This window comes from Nuphar pumila, chromosome 3 (assembly GCF_984573655.1).
Source record: "Nuphar pumila chromosome 3, dmNupPumi1.hap1.1, whole genome shotgun sequence".
Classification (NCBI taxonomy): Eukaryota; Viridiplantae; Streptophyta; class Magnoliopsida; order Nymphaeales; family Nymphaeaceae; genus Nuphar; species Nuphar pumila.
In genome coordinates, this window is record NC_143251.1 from 136201871 (window position 1) to 136221105 (window position 19235).

The 19235-nt window shown below is 37.1% G+C and overlaps 1 protein-coding gene across 3 annotated transcripts; it reads left to right on the forward strand.

The window, feature by feature from the left end:
• Positions 1–430: 430 nt before the first annotated feature.
• On the forward strand, positions 431–18107 carry LOC149843976 (uncharacterized). 3 transcript variants are annotated; one of them, XM_090000204.1, is made up of 7 exons: positions 431–616; positions 729–1180; positions 2961–3034; positions 5579–5728; positions 5903–6188; positions 16817–17050; positions 17482–18107. In XM_090000204.1, the coding sequence occupies exons 2-7, from the start codon at positions 1034–1036 to the stop codon at positions 17848–17850; spliced, it is 1260 nt and encodes a 419-aa protein (XP_089856330.1). In that variant the 5' UTR covers positions 431–616; positions 729–1033; the 3' UTR covers positions 17851–18107. The 3 variants fall into 3 exon arrangements, with proteins under 3 accessions (XP_089856330.1, XP_089856332.1, XP_089856331.1); XM_090000206.1 differs by lacking the exon at positions 16817–17050 and having other exon boundaries at positions 433–616; XM_090000205.1 differs by lacking the exons at positions 431–616; positions 729–1180 and adding an exon at positions 5062–5254 and having other exon boundaries at positions 3008–3034.
• The last annotated feature ends 1128 nt before the right edge of the window (positions 18108–19235 follow it).

Here is a 19235-nt window from a genome sequence, read left to right on the forward strand (position 1 = left end):
TATATTATTAATAATTATGAATTTAAATGTATTTATTTTTCAAGATTTTGCAGATATTCACTGCCGTTTAAAACGCAGAGCCGAGGGGAGGGGCTGAGCCTGAGCCGCGTTGGTATAATTTAAAATACAAAACGTTAAGCCGACATCGTGTTTCCACGTGATCAACTCATTCCCCGCTCACGTTAACGGTACGCAAACAAAGGGCATCCAAATCAAACAGCCATTTTTTTACTATAAATTACGCAAGCGCCATCACCCTAACGGGGGTCGCTGTCCAAGGCGGCTTCTGGTTACGGAAACTGACCAATTGAACCATTCGGAAATACGACATTGCCGAAAGGTTTCTAACGAGCCAGGGGTAAAATTAGAACATTCGTATCTATCCAACTTTCCCAGTTGGCGCTCCATCATTTTCACTTTTCTCGAGGCTTCGAATCTCTCTCTCTCTCTCTCTCTCTGTTTTCCCACTTCTTTCTTATCCGGAAAAGTCCTTCCAGTTCCCTGAGAACAGCGAGAATTTCGTTCGTGTGCTCTCGGAATTCCCGATTTTACTTGGGAAACTTGCTCCAAGGCTGCAGTGAAAACCCACGCTTCGCGTTTTCTTCGGGAAATTAGGGTTAGGGGTTTTGTTCTTTTTGAAAATCGGGGGTTTCTCTCGCTTTCTCTGTGAATTAGGGTTCCCTCTTAACGCATTCTGCCCTATTAAGTGTCGGTTTCGGTATTTTTAGGTACTGAGGACGTTGATGCGATCGATTTGGGCGGAGAGTTGAGAGATCGGATCAGTGGCGAAGTGGCGAAACATCTTATTTCCCCTCCTAATTGGAATTTCGATCATCTCCGATGCGCGTTGATGAGATTTCTGGTTGTTTCTGATGATCGGAAACGATTCACTTGCGACGATGACGGGGCCGTGGTCTGTGGCGCCAATCGGCTGAAGGGATTCCTCGTGAAATAGCGGACTCGTGATCGTTGTGGTGATTCTTCGAAATTTCTGGGGCAAATTTGTTGATGGTTTGCCGCTAAGAGGGTTAAAATGGGTCCGGTTTACTACATTTTGGTGGCGTTCCCCTGTGCAATTGGGGCAATTGGGTTGGCGGTTTGGCACATATACAGGCACCTCTTGAATTACACTGAACCTACGTACCAACGCTACATCGTTCGCATCATCTTCATGGTTCCGGTAAGTCGTTGCTGCCGCTTTTCCCGTTTATCTGAATGGTTTCTTGAGAGGTAGTTTTTCTTATATTCCTTTATCACAATGTTTCTTCCATATATGTGTTGGTCAATTATGCCGTATGTGTGTCGCTTGATATAGGTTGTCAAGATGAATAACAAGGGGTCAGTATTTTTTTTTCCTTTTAACGAGTGACAAGTGTTCAACTGGAGAAGATAGAGAGTGGTGAATGCCTAAAAGTTGCCGGTCATTATAGTTACTAGTTCCCAATATTGGAATTGGTATTATATTCCATTCATCAGGTGTGCGCTTAATGCTACATGAGTATATGCATTGCATATCATGAAGCTACTTATCACCTATGATATTTTCATGATCACTGGCATCACTAGGAGATTGCTTCTGTCATTTCACATTGTTACAGTATTTTTTCGATCATATATGAGTATTCTATGATATTGAACTCTTAGCCTTGAACATACTAGCGTGTCAGACTGACCCTCGGTGCAGTATCAATTCTCTTAGGTAGTTCTAGTAGGAATATGGGTAATCAAATCTCAACTTGTTTACAAGAATTTTTATCTAGACAGATGCACCATGCACCTAGTCAAGATAATCTATTTAAAGCATTTTAATTGACAAGAAATCATCATGCAAGCCATGAATGAGCTATGCATATACTAGTGAGACACACACCAACAAACAAAAATTAACTGTCCGTGATCTGCGAAGCAACTGATGGATTTAGCAGATCAGTGACTTGAGTGGGTTTTGCGATTTCCAATTGTTTAGTATGAAAAGTGCTGAAAAGAGAACTAGTATTTTTCTGATAAAGAAAGTACATTTTTGTTTTTCACAAGGTAGAAAAAAGAAATTGAAAAGCCAAGGCACTCAAATAGACTATTGCAGCTAGATGTGGAAAAAATGGGGACATAGGGTTCTGTGAGATACAGTTTGAGAGCCATCATTTAGTGAATGTGGACCCTAGGAGATGACCAAGAATATGGAAATCGGTTTTCTGGTTGTCTACTAAGCTAGATTGAATATGGTGCCAACCAGTCGAGTGTGTTTTCAGTGGAGGTGTATACCTACAGTTGGTCATTCTTTTGAAGGTGAAAAAAATGTTGCAGATCTCACAGCCAACTATGGATGCCTATGATCTTCTCATCATACCTGCTTAATATGTCAGAGTTGTGCTTTGCCTGAAATTTATTCTTCAGTATTTCATTTCATGAAGTGATCGGAATGAAGAAAGGAACAAGAGAAAAGGGGAATAAGAGGAAACACAAAATTTTAAGTTGACATCCAATAACTGCTTCATTTGGGATATCTCAAACATTTATATTCAAAGAAATCTAACGACCCTGGGGTATTTTACTATTTAACCCCTGATACAATACATTTAGTTACATTTATATAGTATTTTAGAAGGGGTTATCCGGATATGCCTTTTCTTTTTAAAGTCACTTGCAGCAGAATGCACGCTCGTTTCTGTCTGAAAAGGATGATGTAGTTGTTAGATTTTTGAAGCCATCATGTTTGAGATGCTTGTGAGTCAATAGTGTCCTATTCTAATCATAAAAAGTATGAGCAGGCTGCTACCCTTCTCCCCCCTGAATTTTGTCTTGCTCCTACTTGTTTGTTTTATTAAGGATTTTGCTTTTGTTTCTTTGTTTTTTTTTCTAAACATTCATCATTTGCTTTTTTTAATTTTTACTTCCAATTGTTGCTTGATTCTTACCTGTCTGTTTTTTTTATCTTAATAACTTATTGTTATTGTTCACAGGTTTATGCATTGATGTCCTTTATGTCTCTTGTGCTCAATGAAAAGTCAATCTATTTTAATTCAATTCGGGAAGTGTAAGTGTATATTTTCATTATGCAGTGTTAGGTTGCAAAATGTTGGTCTGAATGCTTTTTAACTATGTTCCTTCGCATCAACAATGTTAACTTGCTGTTTTGACATTGCTCCATATACAGATCATATCATAGTTCCTTCAGCGATCAATTGAAGGTTCTGATTTTGCTTGTAGTCAAAATGGTTGATACTGATTAAATCTGGAGCAGAACAGAACTAGACTCATAATGTGACGTCTTTGAGAATCATAATGATGTATATCTAATGGAAGTTATCTTTTTGTTATTTCAGTAGATGGCCATGCCAAATTTGCTAGGCTAATTACATGGATTTTTTCTACTAGGTCTTAAGTCAGTGACTTGTTTTCGGGGGTTAAGTTCAAGGTTGCCAGACTAGTAAATGGAAACGGGAAATGATATGGGAAGCAGAAGCGAGAAGCGATGCATTTTAAAATGTATAGGAAGTGGGAAGCGAGAAATAAAAAAAGAAGCAATATAAAAATTGAATGAGAATCGAAATGGAATGCAAATAAAAACTAAAATAAAAGTGACTATTCTTAAATTTCATGATATTTTAGTGCAAGAATTAAATTTTTAACAAAATCTAAAATTGATGACTGCCAATTTAGAGAAAGCACATGGAAGTGAGTGAGAAGCGTGAGAGGAAACACATAAAAAACAAGAAAAGTAGAGTGAGAGAACATATAAGAATAATAGAGATTCTCATCAAGTTTCGGAAGTGAGAAGTATTGCGCTTCCAAAGCGAGTTTCCGGGAAGCGGGCTTCCCACCTATCGAAGAAGCTTTTGGTAACTCTTTTTATTATCGAGTATTAATTGCACAAGCTGGTGTGAACGCTCATCAGCTTTTCACATAACCTATGTCATATAGATGCTTCATTAGCATGTGTATCCTGTGTTGATGCGGCATGACACCAGGTTCACCATGACACTTAATGGACACAGTCAAACTAGTGTTGGACACATTTAACACCATGTTCTTAACTTTATCTGTTTCCTTTATGATCTTCATTGCTCATTTTATACTCACTTTTTTTTGGGTCATTGATTACATTATATTTCAGATGTTCAACTTAGTTTTATTATTTGATGCTTTTAATCATAATGGTTTAGAATTGCTATTTAAGAATTTGCATTTTAGATGATATTCATGCTTTATTACTGTAGATTAAGAATTTAGCATGCATATACTCACACACAGACACTTGTAATGTATGGCTGTGTCCCTATGTCCTAGTTTTACAAAACTCGTCATACTAAGCATATCCGCATCTGTCTATGTGACATAGCATATAACTACAAATATTAGTGATGGATTTTTGGAATAAAAGTGTTTCCGGCTTCTTATTTTGTTCAATGGATTTTTATCTTACATTAAATCTTCATTGATGTCAATGAAAATGGATATATTGGTCAACTTTCAAATTTAAAAATCATAATGCTAGCAGAATGCTACCACATGTACGAGCTTGTGTTTTGGGAACTAATGTCATCATCACCATTGCATGCCTCAGTCCATCTGCATGGACCCAGCTTTCCAAGTCCTGTTTTTTCATATAATAGATAAACCATGATTTACTCCACAAATTTCATGTCTGCATCTGCCGTGTCGCTGTCACAACCCAAGTCTTTAGGGTCTCCCACTTTTGCTAGTTCCTTCCACCTTTAACATGTCACTCTTTGACAACAATGCTGTTTCATGTCCTTGTATTGCATGCCTATTCTGCATAATGTCCCTTATTTTTTATGTTTATTTTGCTACAATAAACTTCTAATTATGGTATTTGCTCTTATTGTGCTTGACATTCATCTTCACATATGTATCTCAATCGCATGTATTTTGACATCTGTTTTTTATCTTATACTCTGCATCCTTAATGATGTGGACTTTCTTGCAGCCTTGGAAAAGTGTCATGAATCAGAGAGGCACCCTATTATCATATGATATACTTTACTAATGTCATCACTCCTGACATTAGCTAATGTCATCCCTCTTGACATTGTGCTGCAGGCTTGTTATGTGCTCTATCTTATTGTTACTACTTTGTTTTCCAACACTCTACAACATATGATGGTCCCGATTTTATTGGAGTCTTCTAAATATATGTACTCAGTCATTGGCATATCTACACCAGTAGATTTTCCCCATGTTACTCCTCTGTTAACAATTCTAGTAGAAGTTTCTTTTGGAGCTACATCATGTTGTAAGTAGAGCGTACATGTCGAAGCTTTGTGCATGTCTCTCTCTCTCGATATATATATATATATATCGAGAGAGAGAGAGAGAGAGAGAGAGAGAGAGAGAGAGAGAGAGAGAGAGAGAGAGAGAGAGAGAGAGAGAGAGATTTTGTTGCCACTTGCTGGAGATGCCCAAGAAATTGATGCAATTTGTGCTTTTAGCACAATTTCAGTTCCTTCTGGCACACATCAAAATATATTCCTTAAGCAATGTGTGATGTAGTAGCGATTTTCATTTGTGGAAATTCGTTATGGAATTCTAAGTGGAACGTTCTTTGATGTGCTTCCAGGTATGAAGCATGGGTCATTTACAATTTCCTTTCACTGTGCCTTGCATGGGTAGGCGGACCTGGTGCTGTTGTATTGAGTTTAAGCGGTAGGGTCTTGAAACCATCGTGGTCTCTCATGACATGCTGCTTGCCTGCCATACCTCTTGATGGGTGTGTATCTAACCTGAGAATATCATAGGTTATTGTACTTGATTTGTCAATGTTTCTTGAATTGTTGTAGTTTTATATTTTTTTCCTAGTATTCTGGAAATCTTGGAAGCAAATTATTTTTTAATGTTTTCTTTTTATTTTATGCATGTGCTGATGTGGTTAATTGTTTAACAGCCGTTTTATTCGGAGGTGCAAACAAGGTGGTTTGCAATTTGTGATCCTTAAGCCTATTTTGGTTGCAGTCACTTTTGTGCTTTATGCAAAAGGAAAATATGAAGATGGAAATTTCAATCCAATGCAAGCCTATTTGTATGTCACAATCATTTACACTGTCTCTTATTCAATGGCTTTGTACGCTTTGGCCTTGTTCTACGTAGCATGTAGAGATCTGCTTCGTCCATTCAATCCTGTTCCAAAGTTCATCCTGATCAAATCAGTTGTTTTCCTTACCTATTGGCAGGTAAATCTTTTAAAATTCCAATTCTATGTTTTGCAAGTTATCATATATTTGTGCCCATTACAGAATTGCGTATTCTGTTTAGACATCTGCCCATTTTGGTATGCTGAGGTGAAAACAAAATTTAAGGACCACATATGGGCTAAACGATTACAAATACCCTCTGAATCATCACTGCAATAAATCGTCCATAGATTTCCGTGATTCTTATTCTAGCAAGTTCACAAATCCTGTCTTACTGTAGCTTTTGATGGATTTTAACTGTCTTCATGATTAACAAATAACAGATGCATAAGTAGGCATGTAGATAAGGAAACCTCTCTCTCTCTCTCTCCCCTAAAACAATGATTGAGCACTTCAATCGGTTCTTTCATGGACAACTATCACATTAGACATGATAGTTGGTTTCAAAAACATATGATGTGGATGATCATTTTTGGAGATGGATCAAATGTTCAAACTCTAATATAGTGAAGCACAGAGGAGGAGTAAGCATTTCTAATAATAATAATCAAGGAGCATCCTTGAGGTAACAGATTTTTCCAACCCTCATCAGGGAGAGAAGAAAAAGAGAGCATTCCTAAATATTTCCTTGGGATTTTGAATTTAGGATGATGTTTGAAAGATGAATGTCAAAGTTCAAGTAGTTTTATGAATTTCAGTTGATATCTGTTGGGATGGTCCCATAATTTTAAGAAGAAAATTTATCTTCAAATTCCTTTTTCCCCCTTTAAACTTTCTAAGATTTCGGGAAGACACTTTTTTTTTCTGGTGAGAGAAAAAACCTTCTTTTCTAATCTCTTATAAGTAGAGATAGAGAGAAGTTCTTTATGTCAGCATGCAACAATAAGAATACTTCATATCTTATTCTGCTGGATCAGGAAAGTTCCTTTATACATGCCGACATATTCCTCGCGTAAGTTTTGTACACAGCATAGCAAGTCAAGCTACTAGCTTGATGGAAATTGTTATTCATTTAAGGGTGATTGAACATTAGGAACTGAAACAGCCAAGCATGGTGATCATTTAAGGGTGATGGAACTGTTAAAATATGTATATATATATACATATATATTTCATATATATATATGTATATATATATATTTATGTATATCTTTTGTAATGTCCACTAGAGGCAATTTGGTCTTTTCATCCATTTGTAAATAGACATGTCCATTAGGAATATTTTTGTATTTTTATATTTTAGTTTTTCTTAATTTTTTTGTATTAATTAAAGGGGTAAAAAGGGGATTCCCTTAAGTCATTGGGACTCTCCTCAACGGTCACACTCTTTTGGGATCTCCCCTTGGCCCCTCTTGAGGTGTATATAAAGGGGTCTTCTCCCCTTCTCTCTTCAATGTTTTTTCAAGCATTTCAATAATAAGATTCCTTATATTTTTAAGTTCTCTCTTCTCCCTTGTGAGTATTTGGTGTTTGCCCTTGTCCATTAAAGACATTGTGCCCATGTGATTGTGCTTTCTAGTCACTTTGTGATATTGTTTTTTGACATTTGTATTTTATTACATGGTATAAGAGCTCCTATGCGTTTGAATACTCTTGGGACTTCTTTGTTTTGTATTTGAGTGTGATTGAGGTTCACACTCTTGTTCTTCTTCAACTCTTTTGCAATGGCCGACAAAGATGCAAAGATTGACCTTTCATTCAAATTGAATAGGACCAAGTGGACGACCGTTATGGAAAACAACCTCAAAGGCAAGAAACTTTGGAGATATGCATGTGACACCATTCTAGAACCACAATTAAAGTTCACTAAGAAGGAAAGGAATAAAGAAAAAACTTTGGGTGATGAAGAAAAAGCTAAAGATATTGAAGAATACCAATCCAAAGTTGAAGATTAGGAAAGTGGGCATGCCAAAATATTGGCATGGTTCATGAATAATGTGGAGCTCAAGATTTGTGCGAATCTAGCCAAATTTAATAAGGCAAATAAAGCATACTTGTTCATGAAAAGTATCTATATTTAAAAGGATCTTGCTATGCATTTCATTTTACAAGAAAAAGTAAGAGGAACCAAGCAAGAGGATATGAATATTAAAGACTATTATAGTACTATCTCCTCTATGAGATGAAATTGCTCTCTTTCAACCACAATGGGAAGAAAGTACTATTGCCATAGGGCAAGAACAAATGGAGAGAGATTTTTTCAATTCATTCATGGGCTTTGTTTCGAATTTGAACAATTGAGAAGTTCCCTTTTTCATAGGGCTTCTAATCCTTTTAGTGAAGTTCTTGCTGTTCTATGTCAAGAAGAAACTCACTTGGCTCTTAAAAAAGACTTTAATGAGGTTCATGCGGTATCTAAACCCGAAAAATAATATGAGGACATATAAACCTCCTCACTTTTGGAGGAATAACAATGGTGGATGCAAAAAAATTGTTTGTCACCATTATAATGAACCAAAAAATCTTAGACCCGATTGTCCTAAACTTAAAAATAAGGTGGCTTCCGTTGAAGATAGTCCAAACAATTCAAGTGAAGAATCAAGAAGAGATGAAGACATAAAAGACTTCATTGCTTAACTTATGAAAACTCTCCAACAATTCTTGAGAAACAAGTCCTCCTCACCTTCCACCTCCGGTGCCCCATTCTCATCGACTCCCGGTATGTCCTTTTGGATTCTTGATTTGGGTGCCTCCTTTCATATGACTCCAAATGCATCTCTTTTATCCAAACCAAGTCTTAATTCTTTTAAATCATTCATTTTCACGGTCGATGGAACATCATTAGATGTTAAAGGAATAAGAAACTTTGAAATTTTTTTAATCCAAGACAAAGAATTTTATGTTCTAAAAATTAAAATTATTTTAAAACTTAACTTAAATACTTTCTCTGTTTATCGAGTATCTGATTTTGGATTTTGTGTTTTTTTTTTACCTACAAATTGCTATGCAAAAAATATGTGGTCCGGAAAGCGGATTGAGCAAGGCCATAAAAAAGGAGACCTATGTTACATGAATTTTTTGTCTTTGCCATCCAAATTATTTTGTAATCATGTCCAATCTAAATATGTTGTCTAGACACACAAGATTTGGTCATCCTAGTGCCTCTAAATTGTATCTTTTTTATTTTGAAAAAGTTTTGTAATGAAAAAGAATTTACATGCAATGATTGTATTATTAGAAAAATGTATTTTCTTCCTTATCCACATAGCAACTTTATTTCTAAAAGACCATTTGAATTAGTACATTCGGATGTATGGGGACCGTCACCCATTATCTCTAAAGGAAGATATTCATATTATGTTATCTTTATTGATGATTTCCCTAGATACACTTATGATGATTTCCCTGAATACACTTGGGTTTACTTTATTAAAAACAAATCGGATGCTTTTTTTATTTTGAAAGAATTTTATATCCTTATTCAAAATCAATTTCAAAGCAATATAGTCATTTTTAGATATGATTACGGAGGAGAATACATGTTAAATGAATTTCAAAACTACCTTTAACAAAACAACATTATTAATAAAAAATCTTGTCTTAAAACTCTCCAACAAAATGACCTTGCCGAAAGAAAACATAGGCATCTTATTGAAACAACAAGAACTCTTCTTATTTCTAAAAATGTTTCAAAGAACTTTTGGGTTGAAGCCACTCTTTCCGTAATTTATCTTATAAATAAGATGCCATCCTCATCCTTAAAAAATGTTTCTCCCTTTGAAAAATTATTCAAAATATTTCTGGATTTCAAAAGATTAAGATTTTTTTGTTGTAATTGCTTTGTTATTTTTAAAGGACAAAATAAGCTTTCACTAAAAGCTCTTGAATGCGCTTTTATTGGCTACAATGAAAATCAAAAGAGATATAGGTGTTATGATGTTAAAAATAACAAACTTTATATTTCAAGAAATGTGACTTTTCTTGAATAACAAAATGAATTTGAATATAAAAAATCCAAGAGGTTGACTCACATACCCACAATAACTAATTGACATTAAGGACACGTTTGATGCTGGGGAACTTCCCCCGGGGAAAAAAATCACGAGGGGGACCTCACTACTCTCCCCCCCTCAATTTTGTAGTGAAACTTCCCCCCAAAACGGTGGAAAAGCGGTTCCCCCATGTTTGATGGGGGAGTGTGGGCCCTACTGAAAAGCGGGGAAGTTCCCCAGTGTAACTGTAAAAGTATCTTCAACAAGATACTTTAGTTGATAACGCAATAACTTTGAGAATAAATGTGCGAACATACACACAACAAGAACACTTGGAACACTTGTGCACACAAGCACAACACACGGAATCACAAATGTGCAATTGCACTCATAAGATTCATAAACCACTAAAAGGTTGGGCTATAATCCCAAAACCCTTAAGAAAATACAAGAGGAGCTGCCCATATTTATAGGGCTTTTTGGAGGCATTGAGAGGGGCTCCACATAGTCGTTGGAGCCCCTCCAACGGTCACAAATGTGACCGTTGGAGGGGTCCAACGACTAGTGGGTTGGGCCCCTCCCAATGCAAGTACAATGCATTAAATGAAAAAAGAAAAAGTAAAAAAGAAAAAAGGTAAAAATACAAAACCATATTCACGAAAATGAATGTGTAAAATACCTAAACTACCCTTAGCAATATATATTATATATATATATAGGTAGATACATATACATATGTAATATATGTATATGTATCACCTTATATATATAAAATATATATACGAAATTACAACATATTTTAACACCCCCCCTCAAACTTAGGGCAAGATGACCGATAGTTTGCCAAGAAGGAAGTTGAATCGCGGAGCGCACAAGGCTTTAGTAAAGAAGTCTGTCAACTGATATTCGGACGTGACATAAGGAAGATCAATGACTCCTTTGAGATATGCTTCACGAACATAGTGACAGTCCATTTCGATGTGTTTAGTCCGCTCATGAAAGGTGTGATTTTTCGCAATGTAAATTGCACTCTTGTTGTCACAACAAAGCTTAGTGGACCCTTCTATTGTAATCCCCATGTCTTCTAGCAATTGATGAATCCAAACAATCTCCATGGTAGTAGTTGCCATGGCACGATATTCAGCTTCTGTGGAGGAGAGTGACACCTTTTGTTGCTTCTTGTATCTCCACGATATTAGTGAGTCACCTAAGAATACACAAAAACCAGTGGTGGAGTGACGGTTATTTGGGTCACCTTCCCAATCTGAGTCAGTATAAGCAATCAATTTTAAGTCAGAAGAAGAGGACAAAAAAACTCCCTTATTCAGAGTACCCTTTATGTATCTTACGACTCGTAAGATGACACTCATGTGAACAGATGTAGGCGCATGCTGAAACTGACTTGCAGTATGGACTGCATGAGATATATCTGGTCTGGTAATACTCAGATACATCAATGATCCTACAAGCTGTCTGTAGGGTGTAGGATCCAAAAGGGGAACCCCATCATCAATTTTCATCTTTGCTCCTACTACCGCAGGAGTTTCACAAAGCTTCTTATCTGTAATACCTGACCTGTCAATGATCTCAGAAGCAAGCTTAGTTTGAGATAAGAAATATCCTCTAAGAGAGTATGCTACTTCAATTCCCAAAAAACAAGTTAGAAAACCCAAGTCAGACATTTCAAATTTATCTTTTAAGATAGATTTTATACTTTTAACCCCGTTAGAGTCACTCCCACTGATGAGCATGTCATCAACATACATAAGTAAAATTACAATCCCTGCATTGGATTTTCTAACAAATAGAGCAGTGTCAGTAAAACAAGAGGAAAAACCATTCTCAATCATTACAGAGTTAAATCTATCATACCAAGCCTTGGGGGCTTGTTTTAGGTCATAGAGTGCTTTTTGAAGTCGAAGCACCTTTCCCTTATGAGTCTCCATTCCAGGAGGAGCATCCATATAAACTTCTTCGCTTAAATCACCATTTAAAAAAGCATTTTTAACATCCATTTGATAGATGTTTCATTTGTTGATAGAAGCAGCAGTTATAAGGCATCGGACAGTGACCATACGAGCTACAGGAGCAAAAGTTTCTTCATAGTCAATACCATATTCTTGACTATATCCTTTTGCAACCAAGCGAGCTTTATACCTTTCAAGGAATCCATCACTTTTAGTTTTTACTTTAAAAACCCATCTGCACCCTATTGTTTTCTTGCCTTTAGGAAGATTTTGAAACTCCCAAGTTTTGGCTTTTCTCAGAGCCTTAAGTTCATTGTTCATTGCATTAATCCATTCAGAGCACTTTCGTGCTTCTTCAAAATTTCTAGGTTCTATATAAGAGTGGATGGCACTAAGGCAGGCTCTATATCTTGGTGAAAAAGAGTCATAGGAAATGAACCTAGAAGGAGGCCTTCTACTTCTTTCGGTTCTACGAGGGATCACTTCATTCTGAGAGGCACTGGGACTGGCATCATTATATCTGTCAAGAGCACTCTTAAAGTTGTTTTGATCTCTATGAGAATAGGTGATAGGGTCTCTAGGTAATTCTTCATCAATAGGTTGAGGAGGCAAGAAGATGTTTTCCTCGGTTTCAAAGTCATTTGGGTTACTTTGATCTGACTCATTATCACTAGTATCATCTTTATTCAGTAAATCAAATAAAAAGGAATAATCCATATTTTCATTATAAGGGTCACAACGATCAAATCCACTAATATTTTCCAAAAAACTCACATTTCTGGAAACATACAATTTATCACTTTTGATATCATAACAACGAAACCCCTTTTGGGTTTCAAAATAGCCAAGAAAGGCACAAGGAATGGCTTTAGGAGAAAGTTTGTCATTCTTATCAGTAAGAACAAAACATTTACACCCAAAGACCCTTAACCTGCTATAATCAAGTTCCTTATCGTACAGTTTTTCAAAGGGAGAAATTTTGTTTAGATTTTTTGATGGGAGTCGGTTTATGAGATAGACAGAAGTAAGGGCTGCCTCAGCCCAGAGATTTTTTGGAAAGTTTTGAGAAATGAGTAAAGTCCTAGTTGTTTCAATGATATGCCGGTGCTTTCGTTCGGCTAACCCATTTTGTTGAGGGGTTTTCGGACAAGATTTTTGGTGAAGAATACCAAAATTTTCAAGATAATTTTTAAATTCATTTGAGAGGTATTTTCCTCCAGAGTCGGACCTAAAGATTTTTAAACATCCATTGAATTGATTTGAAATCATCATGTGAAAACTTTTAAAAGTTGAGAAAACTTCATGTTTATGTTTAAGAAAATAAATCCAACAAAACCTAGTGTAGTCATCCACAAAGATCACATAATATGAAAATCCTCCTTTTGACATTATCGGAGCCGGTCCCCATACATCGGAATGAACAATTTCAAATGGTTTTGTCGTAAACATGGATCTTTGAGGAAAAGGCAAACATTTTATTTTCCCAAGAATGCATTCATTACACAAAAAGTCACTTTTACAAAGATGTTTAACAAAAGGCAAATAGGAGATTTTAACAATATTGGGATGACCCAATCTCTTATGCCATACATGAATATCTTTGTTTTGGACGACGTTGCAAAATTGACTTTTGGGAAGTTGAAGAAAATCTACGTAGTAGAGGTCTCCTCTTCTAGAGCCTTTCCCAATCAATCTCTCGGACTGGCGATCCTGTATCCAACATTTATTAGAAGAGAATTTTATATCGCAACCATTGTCCGAGAGTTGAGAGACAGAAAGAAGATTTAAGTTAAGGTTTGGGATAAAATGAATTTTTGGAACAAAGAAGTCTTGTTTTTCAAAATTACCTATTCCTTTAATCTCAAGAGATGTTCCGTCCGCGGTTGAGACAAAGGATGGAAAAGAATTTTTAGAAAAATTTGAAAGAGAGCAAGAGCTAGGGGTCATGTGAAAGGATGCCCCAGAATCTAAAAGCCAAGATGTCTTACCGGGGGAAGAGGATGACATAGCGGCTCCGGAAGTACCTCCTTTGAGAAGAGGTTGTAATGTTTCTACAATTTGTTGAAGAGAAAGAGACTCACTTGATGAAGAAGGTCGTTCTTCAACTTGGGATGCCATAGCCGTTGCAATCAATTTCTTCCATTTAGGACACAAAGGTTTGATATGTCCGGGTTCTTTACAATAGTAGCAATTTACTTTGCTATAGTCTCTTTTGCCATACCGATCATTTCCTCCTTGACCTTGATTCTTGAAATGAGGAGGTCTATAGGACTTCATGTTATTTCCCGGTCTTGACACGGCATTAGCCATTTCACCATCTTCTTGAGTAGAGGAAGTAACAAGAATGCTAGAATTATTTTTGCCAATCCCCATACGGGTTTCTTCACCACTTAGCTTGGTGATAACATCTTCAAGTGAGGGGGATGTGAAGGCGGAGAGAAGAGAGGACCGAACTTGTTCAAATTCGGGTCTAAGGCCATTTAAAAAGTTGAAGAATCGATCTTCCTCAAGTTGTTTGTGCCTTAATTCGATTGCCTCTCCACTCCATTTAGGTTCAAGAATTGCGAGCTCGTCCCAAATAGAGGATAATTCGGCAAAGTACTCCCGAATGGTCATGTCATTTTGTTGGAGGGTCAAAGCCCTCTTTTGGAGAAAGTACTTGTGGGATAGATCTCTTGAGGTGTACATTTTCTCAAGATATACCCAAGCTTCGGAAGTCTTTTTAAATTTGATGATATTGGCGTTTATCTTGGTCTCAACGGATGAGAAAATCCAAGATAAGATCTTGAAGTTCTTCATTTCCCAATCATCATGTTTTTTGAAATACTCTTCATGGGCCTTTTGTCTTTCATTCCCTTCAAGGATCTTAATATCCCCTCCTTCAATAACGGTAATTTTGGGTTCCGGTTCCGGTATGGATCCATGAATGTAACCCCAAAGCCCCTTTCTTTTAATATGGGTTTCCATATTACCGGCCCAAACATGATAGTTTGAGCCATTAAGCTTAAACCCAAGAGAGAAATGAGAGTCTTTTTCACCCATTAGAGAGGAAAGAAGCCAAGGAATAATACGTACCTCAATTACTTTTCCCGTCTTCCTTGACAAGAGAGGCTCCTAAAATATTGCTCGAAGAAGGTGATCCTCTTTGATTTTAAAAAACTTGAAGGCACGCTTTTCGAGGAATGCAAGAGAGGGCGAATCACAATTCTTCTTTTTCAACGAGGCTCTGATACCATATAAAAGTATCTTCAACAAGATACTTTAGTTGATAACGCAATAACTTTGAGAATAAATGTGCGAACATACACACAACAAGAACACTTGGAACACTTGTGCACACAAGCACAACACACGGAATCACAAATGTGCAATTGCACTCATAAGATTCATAAACCACTAAAAGGTTGGGCTATAATCCCAAAACCCTTAAGAAAATACAAGAGGAGCTGCCCATATTTATAGGGCTTTTTGGAGGCATTGAGAGGGGCTCCACATAGTCGTTGGAGCCCCTCCAACGGTCACATTGGGGTCCAACGACTAGTGGGTTGGGCCCCTCCCAATGCAAGTACAATGCATTAAATGAAAAAAGAAAAAGTAAAAAAGGAAAAAGGTAAAAATACAAAACCATATTCACGAAAATGAATATGTGTAAAATACCTAAACTACCCTTAGCAATATATATATATTATATATATATATATATATAGGTAGATACATATACATATGTAATATATGTATATGTATCACCTTATATATATAAAATATACATACGAAATTACAACATATTTTAACAGTAACTTCCCTCCCATTTTCAAACACGCCCTAAGACTTGCTAAAACTTCCAAGAGAACACCGTTTCCTTGAGTCTTTTTGCTTTGTTGATATTGTTTCCTACACTTGGGGTTGTGGACTTTCTATTGTGACATGATTTTTTTTTGTCAATTAAACAACTCATGGTATACACCCACACCCACACCGACAGACACCCATTCCCTTCATTAACTACTTTTAAGCTGAACAAAGGGCTGTTAGTGACATAAAGCCATACGAAGGAAGGGCACTAGAGCTATGTCACATGAACACTTCATTTTGCCCTCCGTACCCGTGTCAACACGCCAGTTTACTCTGTACATAAAAGTTTGTATTCAATTTATAATTATTATTATATTTTCATTATATAATATATATTTTAGATATAGCATATATATTTAGATTATATCTAGTTTATTTTGAATATATATATACATAGCCGAATCCCCGTGCCCACATTTTTTGGAATTGCCGTGTTACACCCATACCCAGGTGACAGCACTAGAGAGAGTGACTCACGTACCACAATACTTATTAGATAATAATAAGACTTACAAAGAAATCTTGTGTCCAAATGTGAGGATGTTGATAAGACAATAAGGATGTGGAAATTGTATACGAGTCTGTGCAGGTTGTTGATAATCATGCTGGCCTCTTGACTTTAATGAGGGCATTTGGAAGTAAAGTGGTTGGACACATGCTATTTTAACCTTGAAGGCTATGGAAACTCTCAGGAAAATAGTTTGTTCCTGATAATTTGTTATGGATATGGGTTTTCGATTGTGACCCATATTCTGCCAGGTAGTTCTGACAACAATAAAGTTAATGATCATTGTTTCAGCAAGGAGGTTTAATTCTTACTTCTATATGTAAAGACTACTTGCATAAAATGCAAAAATTGATCTGTTTGCATGTTAAACTAGAACCGGAAATCAACATCCGAGAATCTTGCTTTCAGGGGGTTTTGGTTTTTCTGGCTGCCAAGTATGGGATCATAAAGACTGCTGAAGAAGCTGCCAATTTTCAAAATTTTATCATCTGTGTTGAGATGCTTGCCGCTGCAGTGGGGCACTTCTATGCATTTCCATATAAGGAGTATGCTGGTGCAAATATTGGTGCTTCAGGTGGTCTGACAGGAAGCTTGACTCATGCTTTGAAGATTAATGACTTCTATCATGACACCGTTCATCAGGTCAGTCTGATCTATTTCCTTGGTTCGCATTTCATGGTTGCTTTGTTAAGGAACATGCACAGCTTCTGCATGTGATGCAGTTGTTGCTCAGCTGCATTCTTATAAGTGAGCTAAAATTAATGTCCTACACTTCAATATGGTTATGGTCCTGCGGACCTTATCAGTTGTCAATCTGTCCATGTCTTCTCTATCCGACTTGAAGAATCACATTCATTAGTTTGAATGGAGACACTGAAGACATGTTCTTCCATGTCAAACAGGTTGTTCACTAGCCTATGGACAGGCTAGTTTTGTTCATCATGTTTGCTTGTTTTCCTGAGCCCCCATGACACTCGATTTGTCTTGGACGACAAGTTGGATTAGATTGTAGGAGCCGTTTCTAACAGCCCTGTTTGAAGTAGAATTTAATACTGTTCTTTCATGTGTTTCAGTTTGCTCCTACATATCACGACTACGTGCTTTACAAGAACGAAGGTGATGAGGGAACAACAAAGTACCGATCACGCACATTTGTGCCAATGGGCCAAGAGATGGATACTGTGAGGAAGAACAGACATATTTTTGGTAACAATAAGATCGATGATATACAGCTTTCCAGTGATTCTTCCTCTGAAACCAGAAACCCTGAGGAAAATGCTGGTAATCAGCAGAAATCAGCTGATCCAGAAGTAATGAAATCTTCATTGCTGGTAGCGACTTCAAGTTCCTACGCCCGGCCATATGAGCTCTCACTCATAGATCTGGACTTGGCCAACTTCCCTTCAGAAGTTCCTGCTGTCAAAGATTCTGGTTCGCAGTGACACAAATGGATGCTGCTGCAGTCAGCTATCAGTTGGATATTTGGAGATCCTGGTTTCGGCCAAGCATTACCATTCAAGATTACAGAAGTGAGCTCCTCAGGTTCCGTTCTGTCCACTGTATGCCTGAGATTGTATCCTTTTCGTCCAGCTTTGATTCATGTAACCCCTCTGCTTATAGCATACCATTTAGAGCTGAATGTGTTCCATTTACTATTGAAGGCACATTGGAGCCTAATATATGCAAAAATTTTAGTGACTTACAAGAAGAGAGAGAGAGAGAGAGAGAGAGAGAGAGAGAGACGAAAAGCGGTCAACTTAAAAGTGAAACTCAACAAAGTGTTGAGTCCCACAACCACAACAGCAACATGAGAACACCATTAGCACACAAACAGAAAACTCATCCAGGACGAGACATCTAGATGGGGATCGGTTGGTGGCAGAGGCAGGTCTTTGAGGTATATGTGGAGGATAGCATACACATAAGCCAAGACCTTATCAGTCAGACGGTTAAGGTTGAATGGGATATCTCAAAAATTTGCATCATTTCTGGCCATTCATCTGAATCACTACACTCTAAATAACCAAACTCTCCAAATAGTCTTCCACTTCTTTTCGCATCTAGGGTCGATGATAAGATCCAACGCAAAGTGACCCTCCTACACAACAACTTATGGAGTCCAAGTTTTAGAAAACAATTCTCAACATTGCAAACATTGCACATAACAAAAAAAGATGTAGTTTTTTCAACCTGTCAACAAAGCACACACCAACTGAAAACCCATCCTCCTATGTTGTTATGGGTCTGAATCCGGTCATTAAGAATCAACCAAGCCAATACCTTGGTCTTTGGAGATGGTCTCTTTGCCCATAAAGCATTGTTGGGGAGTCAGCTCGGCCCTGGAGGTAAAAGAGAACTGTAGACCCTGTCGACTTAGAAAACTCTTGCATTAAAGACTGCCCATTGAAGCCAAGATTCGTCTACCCCCACGTTCAAATCCTTGTCAAAAAACAATAGCAATGCCTTAAATCATATTTTCTTCAAATGCGATGTGTATGGTCCACGAAGTGAATCGATTTGACTATATTTCAGTCGGAAGAAGTTTGCACATGCATCCTGTGAAGTATGAGGCAACCAACACTACTTCAGAGTCAAGTCACATTCCTTTTACGCAAAACAAAGATTCTTAAGCCAGCCATAGTACTTGGCATAACGATGGAGTTTCATCCCACCAAGTGCCTCTTATAAGGTTCATTTACATCACAAAAACCTTGACAGGATGCGCTTAAGCTGGTGCTCAATGTTGACAGGCATGACACAAATCGACATGAAAATTTTTGGAATCGCAGACAAAACATGCTTAATCTAGATAACATTTGGGAGGGAG

Bases quoted from the DNA above. Each gene is read 5' to 3' on its own strand.
- LOC149843976 (XM_090000204.1), top strand. From the start codon at position 1,034: ATGGGTCCGGTTTACTACATTTTGGTGGCGTTCCCCTGTGCAATTGGG. The intron at 3,035-5,578 runs GTAAGTGTATAT...ATGTGCTTCCAG, and splicing joins TTTAATTCAATTCGGGAAGT to GTATGAAGCATGGGTCATTT. The intron at 17,051-17,481 runs GTCAGTCTGATC...CATGTGTTTCAG, and splicing joins ATCATGACACCGTTCATCAG to TTTGCTCCTACATATCACGA.